Here is an 8,519-nt window from a genome sequence, read left to right as displayed (position 1 = left end):
AAAGGAAATAACAGCCCCCAAGAATCCTTTAAACAAATCCAACATAAACAGAAGTAAAATAAAAACTATTTTTAAAAACCTGTAAAATCAAAGCACCTATTTAAATTAAGGCCATCGAGAATCTATGAGATTATTTTGGGAGGACAAGAGCTAGGCAAGTCACTAAATACTGTCATTCTAAAGAAAACATTACAATCATTTTATGTAATTTACAAGGCAAATTGATACTATGAAAAACACCCTTCACAGCACATTTAGAAGTTTGAGTTTAAATAATACTCAACAGGAAAGAAACAGATTCTGTGACAGTGGCTGAGACATACAACAAAAGGGTGTGACTTTCAAGTGTGGGCCTTCCTGGTCTATTTTTAGAGGTTTTAGACTCCAGCCTGAAATAGTTTTGATAATAAAGCTGGTGGTTACAACTCAGCATGGGAGACATTGCATGGGAGAAAACCAGTTTCATGCTGTGTAACCTAATTAGCTGCTTTTTCCCTTTTAAATTAATCCTGAGATCTTGCCCATGAAACATGGGGGCTAAGACCCTTGTTTCTTTGTTAACCAGCCACCTTGGAACATGCAAAACTAAAATATGGTGATAAAATTAGGTTAAAATTAGGTGATACATGACATCTTTAAAAGTGTACTTCGTACACACACAAAAAGTATATTTCACTAAAAAAAAAAAAAACTTTCACTAAAAAAATGAACTCTCATGCTTAGTAGGAAGCTTATTTGGATTATTACTTTAATTGGGAACAGAACACATTGTTGAAGAAAAAGCACTTTGGTTCACCGAAATGTTATGGAGATGTGTCCTTAAAAGACTTCTTGATTAGGAAGTAACAACTTCTGTGGCATCATCTCAACACTGAGATGATTTGTGTATCAAAAGAATAGGAAGTGACTGAATCCTGCAGTTATGCAACAGGGTTTTAAGAAGTTAATATATATGTAATAATGTGTGTGCATACCACCTGTATCTGTATATATGTCCCTATAAACATATATTATGTACATGTATATACATAGTACATGATCATACACATATCTCCCAGTAACAAAGACTCTGTAGTTTGATAAGACTTTCTTAAAATTACCCCTTTTTCCAAACTGAACCCTTACATTCCATTACCATAACTCAACATTATAGCAAATCATACTCTAAAGGCTTCAATTTCAATTGGAAAAAAAAAACATCCTGGGCAAACCAAATTTTATCAAGAAACAAAGGCATATCTCAGGCTAACATGCTGTCTTTCACCTTTAAAAAACTAACAAAAGACCAAAACAGTACTTTAAGACACTATGAAAATTGAACAAGCACTTCTTTATTTTCTTGAAAAGGAGGGGAAGTTCCCTTTCTTAGGGAAATGAGTATGAGATCTACACTGGCTTTCCTCTCATGCATTCGGGGATTAAAGGTTAGATCAGAGGCTCAATAACAGCAAAAAAAAAAAAAAAATCAGACCCAAATCCCCTTCCTCCTAGATTCAAAAAACATATGGCATTTACAAATCATAGAAACCTGTAGGTTTTCAAGGTTATTCTCTGAGCTCTTGGAAAAGGGAAGACAAGATGTGGTGTGGGCCCTCTTACATGGAAGGATGTCCCAGCTCGGATGCAGAATGGAGGGCGGCTCATCTAGTGACTCCCAGGCCCTCACCTCCAGTCGTCAACCCGGTACCCAGTCGGGGCTTTGCAGCTGTGCGCATGTGCACATCCAGTTTTGGCTCTGCGCAGCAGGCCACCCTGCCTTCCCCGGCGTCCGCTCACTCTGCATCATAAGTTCTCCTTCAGGAGGCCGAGCTTCCGCAGGGCCTCCCGGCGGGCCTCTTCCGTGGAGCCCCGGCCCGAGAACTGGACAGTGATACCCTGGGGTCTGAACCCCACAGCCCTGGGGAGCGAGCCCGACCGCTTCCTGGCCGCCTGGCCGCAGTCCGGCTGCTGGGGTGCAAGTCTGCTGGGGAGGGCCGGGTCCGGACGGAAGGTCACCGTCTTCCCGGTGGAGACGAAGGGCCCGGCCTGGCTCTTGAGGACGTCGTGGATGCTCTGGAAGCCGTTGGCCAGCGGCAGGGGCTGTTCTGTCTGCACGCCTCTGGACTGCTGGGCGCCGCGGGCCCCGGCCCGCGTGAGGACAGCCTCCTGGGCTGGGCCTGGCTGGCTCTGCTCGGGAGAGACGCTTCTCTGCTCGATGGGCTCGCCCCTCTGGGCCCGGTCCTCCGTCTCCCCCACAGAGAGGAAGGAGACGCCGTTGATGTTGGCCAGGACCTGGGCTTTGCGCTCCTGCACGTTGACTGCGGCCTTGGAGATGGTCTTATTGAAGTCCTTCCCCGCGCTGTTGGTCACACTGATGTTGCTCGGGAAGCGGTGGATCTTGGGGGCCGGCTGTCGGTGCCACGGTGAGTGGTCTCCGTGTCGAGGGGCCAGAGAAGCCAGCGTCCTCCACTCTGCAGGCCTGCCCTCTTTGGACGGAGATGTGGGCGAAAGCCCTTCGTTCCCTGCCAGCTTCTCAGACATCTTCTGGGCGATGACGAGCGGAGTGGGGACCGAGCGAGGCAGTTTGGGGTGCTCTGCGGGGGGCGTGGGGGGCTCTCTCCTGGGGTGGGCCGGAGCTGCTACAGGTGAGGCAGGTAGGGAAGATGGCAGGGCCTCAGGCCCTGGGGGGTCTGACGGAGGAGACTTCTCTGCATCCTCTTTCTTGCGATCAAGGTCAGGGGCGTCTTCCTTTCCAAAAGGGCCAGCCCCTGAAAAGTAGTGAGAATCCTCATAAGCTATGACCATATGTAGAAATAAATGCATCACCTTTCCTTTCCACTGACTTTACAAAGGTCTCAAGGGATGTAATATCAATTTTAACAGTACCTCCTGTACTAAACTCCTTCTACAGCCCCAGAACTAGAGAAAGAGTAAGCAGTATGATTCTCAGAATCACAGGATGAAAGAAGTACAAGCCAGAAGCAGTCAGTACCTGGGAAGCACAGGAGCCATCATCCTGAGACATGTGCCAGGAGGATACAGCTTACCTTACAGGGGATTTTTACAAAGGCAAAGGAGGCGGGGTAGTCTGTGGTACCCACCCTCCCTCAGATCCTCTAGGTAAAGGATAGTTGGATGTGTCCCTCTCCTCCAGAAATAGAAATGTTTCCTGACAGCCTTTGATAGAGGTTACTACACCAGCCCTGTGAACCTTTACTATTAATATAGTCTAACATACCTGATCATAGATCACCTAACGCTTTTCTGCACTTACACTCATGTCAGCTGCAAAATTGGGAGCCATGTGTTTATCTTTGTATCCTCAGAATCACACACAATGCCTGCCACCGAATGGGTACTTAAAATTATGATGAAAACATCATATTAGAGAATTGATGGGCAAATGGCTAACTTTCAAAAAGTGTTTTCCTTAGCATAATTATACGATCTGACATGTTTTAAAGATCAGCTGGTTCAAATTTATTTTACGAATTATTCTTCAGGGAAGTGTGAAAAAAATGGGAAATTCATATTTAAGTCTCTTCTTTGAAAACTGAGCCACATATTTGGAACATAAAACCAATAGTATGTGAAATTCTGTGTCATACACAGCCTTGCTTACAAAAAATAAAGGTGGGGGGGATATATTTTTAGAGGCATGTGACAAGTGGCAATATTCGCAGACAGCAGGGTAGACGTATTTCCCCTCCTATTTTTCCCTCATCTTTTTTCAATCCTTAATCCCCTGCCCACATTTCCAATATTATTTCCAATCAGGGGAAAAAAAAACTAGAAGAAAGTTTTCTCCTTGCCCGTACCCCTGTTTCTGTCACAGGACCCAAGGGACAAAAAACATAGCTCTCCTCTAATGCCACCCCGAGTTAAGCAAAATTAACAAAATAGATGCTGAGCTGAATTTTTGTTCTGATAGATTTTGTTTTCCTGAACCAGCTGACTTTTCAGTTCAAATACTTCCACCTTGGGATAGGTGTATAATCTCCACAAGAGTGGAGATTAAACCTCAAGTGCTAAAGTACTCGTCTTTTGTATGTTTTCTTTGTAGAATGGAATTGTTACCTGAAGCCATTTCCAGTTCCCTTTCTTTCTTTTATCCACACATTCAATCTGCTTGTTAGACTGATTGGTCTCATTCTTTATTCTCACCCTGTTGGAACTTCCCTTCCAGTGTTGTCATCCTAATATGCCATGAAAACACCTATTTAGTTGGTCAATCAAACTACAGAGAGGATGCTTCCACCCTACAAAAAAATCTGATCAGTCCCACAAGCTCTGTACTGGCTAGAAACACAGAGACCATGAGAAGAAGGAGGGCCTCTTGTCTGGTACCACACGACAAGCCACGTCGGGGTGCTCCTGTCCTCACCTGCGGTCTCCTTCACCTCCTCAAAGCTCTCAGGCTCCCCGGCTCCAGGGCCCAGCTGCACCAAGGCCACGACATCCTCTGGCTCGGAGGGAGCAGACGTGCTGTCTTCCAGAGACCTTGGGGAGTGCCACTGGGCGTCACCATCACACAGGACCTGCCCCTCAAAGTCATCTTCCAGGGAATCAATCGTCTCTTCAAAAAACAGGAGGACATCCTTTTCTTCGTGTGTGAGGTACTTCAGGCTCTCATCATCCTGTACAAAAGGTTCAGGCGTGAGGAATGAGATAAAGCCCACAGTGGCTTCACAGAAGGGGAGAAACCCACAACAACACAGGGATCAATACAGAAACCAGGGTGGAAATCGTTTCCCACCTGGGAAGTGTACACTTCCCTACCTGGAGAGTGTACCACCCAGGTAACCGCACTGGCACACCCCTGCCTGTGTGTCCCTCACCATTAGACCTGCATGAAAAAGGGGGTTGTCCAAAAGGTGTGGCAAATTATGGATCTTAGACAATTTTGTTCCTCGTGAGTCAATGACAGGAAAGCAATTCTTCAGTACCTCCAGAAGAGGCCCTTTCAACTCACCGCTAACAGATATGCTTGCTTTCCCCATAGTAACAGTGGGGGGAATCTCTGGTTAAAGATGGTGGAGTGAACTTACATATTTATCTCATCTCCCTCCAGAAACATTACTAAAACAAAAATGGGCTTTATTTTTTTTAAAGACAAGTCACAAAGACAACTATAATAGGAAAAGACGTGACAGCAATATTTGGGAAGGTAGACAGCAGAAAGAAAGGTGGGAACTGACACAAAAGACCCAAGAAAGGCGAATTTTAGTCAGCAGCTGGGGATAGGGGCAGAAACCAACCTCCTGTGGTCTGGGGCTCAGACTTCACGGGGGTCAGCACAGTGTGGGGGTGCTGGGAGACTCTGGAAGTCTGGCTAAGATGACGTTGAAAAGAGCAGAATTGGATGAGAGGCTCTTTCAGAAGCAATTAGGTCACCCAGGCAGAAAACCAGATGTTTATTCTTTTTTTTTTTATTAGTTGAAGGCTAATTACTTCACAACATTTCAGTGGGTTTTGTCATACATTGACATGAATCAGCCATAGAGTTACACGTATTCCCCATCCTGATCCCCCCTCCCCAGATGTTTATTCTTAAAGAAGGTAAAAGAGGGATCAGAAGGGGTGGGGGCATCAAGCTGAGTTTACGGTGAAGAACCATACTGATAAAGGGGAGTCAGGGAATCAAACTGACCCTCTCTGGACAGAGGATCAGAAGGACCTTCTCTGGGGAGCTAAAGGGTCCAAGTGCCAAGAGGCTCCAAAAGATCACTGTACCAGTGAAGTCACAATCAACCACCCCAGCACAGAATATTTATAATCAGTTTAATATCTCACTCTTAAGTGCGTGCATATAGCTAATGATAACCAAGCAGGTGAGAAAAACCTTTAACAACAAAGACACATCAAAACAAGAAGGAAAAAAAGGCAACTTACAAGAAATAAACCATGTGGAATGCTGAAAATTCCAAGATGATCATGAACATTCTCAGAGAGATCAGAGGAGAGATTGAATCCATAAATAAGAATCTGATGCTACTTTAAAAAACTACAAGAAAAGAGCTCTTAGATATTAAAATGACAGGAAAAAAAAGAAATAAAAGTCTAGAGATAAACTAGAGTAACTGGAAAAGCACAACAAAAAAGTAAAAAAAGAAAATTTTTTTTTTTAGAGCAGAAAATAAGAGAATATATGTGGGAGGGCCAACAAATGAATAAGAATTCCAGAAACAGGAATCAGGAAAAACAGAGGGGAGGAAATGATCAAAGTAAACAGGCAAGATAATTCAAGGAAATGCCCTTAAACAGAAGGATGCAAGTTTCCAGATCAAAGGGTTATGAGAATGACCTGATAAACAAGAACAAAACAGTCCTACACCAAGGCCCATCCCCTGAAGTTTCAGCCATGGGAGATCAGTTATAAAGTTATAATTAAAATGGCATTTTATCAGTGCACAAAGGGAGAAGTAGACAAATGAACAGAAGAGAGAACCTGGAAACAGCCTGACCCATGCACTGTCACCTGATTTACAACAAGGAACCTGCAGTGGGAAAACACTGATCGTTTCAAGCAGTTGTGCTGGAAACTGAATTGTGACCTCACACCATACATAAAAGTTCATTCTGATGAATTGTAATGGGCCTTCAATCTGTTTTAACAGACCCTCCAGGTAATACTGACGCACTAACATTTGATATGCATTGATCTGGTTTATTTTCTCTCAATATTATCTTGTAGTTTCCAGTACACAGATTTTACACAGTTTTTGTTATCTTCTTAGGTATTTGCTGTTTTGTGATGCTATTAGAAATGGCATCACTTTAAAATATTTTTATTTATTTATTTGGCTGCACTGGGTCTCAGTGGGATCTACTTCCCTGACCAGGGATCGAACCTGGGTCCCCTGCATTGGGAGCGGGAATCTTAGCCACTGGACCACTGGATCACACTCAGATATGGCATCACTTTTTAATGTCTTCTAATTGTTGCTGGTCTGTAAAAATACAAGATATACTGACTGAAATAAGTAAATTTAACAAATTTGCTGCACAATACTAACAGTTTATCTGTAGGTTCTTTTCAGTATTCTGCATATACTGTATTCTGGTGTCTGTAAATGAAAGACTTTTATTTCCTTCTTTCCATTCCTCATGTCTTTCATTTTTTTCATTTTGCCTTGTTGTACCACCAGGGTCCTCCAGTTAGCTGAACAGGAGTGGCATTTTTGTCTTTTGCCCAATATTAGGGAGAACGTTTTCCATATTTCACCATTAAGCATAGTATTTGTTGTAGGTTTTTGAAAAAAGTGATATTCATCAGATTAAGAAAGCTCTTCCATTCCTAGTTTGCTAAGTGTGTTTGTCTTTAAAATAATGAATGGGTTTTAAACTCTGTCAAAGGCTTTTTTTCCTTTGTTGCAGTGCTTCTAAGCTAGGAGTGATTTTACCCTGCATGGGGCACTGGCAATGTCCAGAGACAATATTGGTGTCACAATTTTCTCCTTAATTCTGTTAATGCACTGAAGTACAATGATTGATTTTCAGCTATTAAACCAACCTTGCATTCTTGTAATAAGTCCAACTTGGTTGTGATTCTATCCTTTTTATACATCACTGAATGTGATTTGCTAGTATTTTGTTTATAATTTTTGCATATATATTAACAAGACAGATTATAATTTTCACTGTCATCAGGTTTCGTATGTATTTCCTTTTTCAACTTTAAACTTAGAAAACAGTGTGCTGTAAGATTTTAGTTCACAGAATATGTTTTTGTTCCACTTCTTTTAAAAAAATATTTATTTATTTATTTATTTGGCTGCACCGGGTCTTAGTTGTGGCGCTCGGGATCTTCAATCTTCATTTCAGCATGCAGGATCTTTAGTTGCATCATGTGAACTCTTAGTTTCGGCATGTGGGATCTAGTTTCCTGACTAGGGATCAAACCTAGGCAGCCTGCATTGGGAGTGTGGAGTCTTAGCCACTAGACCACGAAGGAAGTCCTTTTGCTCCACTTCTTTTGAGGCTGAGTGGGGTTGGGGAAGGAACAGACTGATTTTAAGAGCAATTTTTTTCCAGTTGAAATTGTAACAGTTTCATATTAACTAGATCTCTCTAAGTTTGTCAGCTTACATACCTAACGGTTGTGTAGCCCCTAAAAACTATTTTCCTTCTAATAAGAGGGTCAGTCTGAAGCACATTAGAAGAGTAGCAGGATACTACAGGGGAAAATAGGCACAATGCATTCCTTATTTAATACTTTTTATTGAGCCCTGAGAAGGCAGTGGTAGCCCACTCCAGTACTCTTGCCTGGAAAATCCCATGGACGGAGGAGCCTGGTAGGCTGCAGTCCACGAGGTCGCACAGAGTTGGACATGACTGAGTGACCTCACTTTCACTTTTCACTTTCATGCATTGCAGAAGGAAATGGCAACCCACTCCAGCGTTCTCGCGGGAGAATCCCAGGGACGGGGGAGCCTGGTGGGCTGCCGTCTATGGGGTCGCACAGAGTTGGACACGACTGAAGCGACTCAGCAACAGCAGTAGCAGCAGCATTGACCACTGAACCAAAGAAGAGAGGAGCA

At 43.3% G+C, this 8,519-nt stretch overlaps 1 protein-coding gene across 1 annotated transcript in view; it reads right to left on the bottom strand.

Annotated features, from left to right (window-relative positions):
* Positions 1 to 969: 969 nt before the first annotated feature.
* PROSER2 (proline and serine rich 2) overlaps positions 970 to 8,519 on the bottom strand; it is a 42,751-nt gene continuing 35,201 nt past the window's right edge. Inside the window, exons 3-4 of the mRNA XM_065919550.1 lie at positions 4,364 to 4,616; positions 970 to 2,747 (exon numbers count right to left, since the gene is read on the bottom strand). Coding sequence (XP_065775622.1) covers positions 1,783 to 2,747; positions 4,364 to 4,616 — 1,218 coding nt within the window. The 3' untranslated portion in view covers positions 970 to 1,782. The remainder of the gene's footprint in view (positions 2,748 to 4,363; positions 4,617 to 8,519) is intronic.

This window comes from Muntiacus reevesi, chromosome 2 (assembly GCF_963930625.1).
Source record: "Muntiacus reevesi chromosome 2, mMunRee1.1, whole genome shotgun sequence".
NCBI classification, from domain to species: Eukaryota; Metazoa; Chordata; class Mammalia; order Artiodactyla; family Cervidae; genus Muntiacus; species Muntiacus reevesi.
This window is presented reverse-complemented; position numbering and strand designations above follow the sequence as displayed.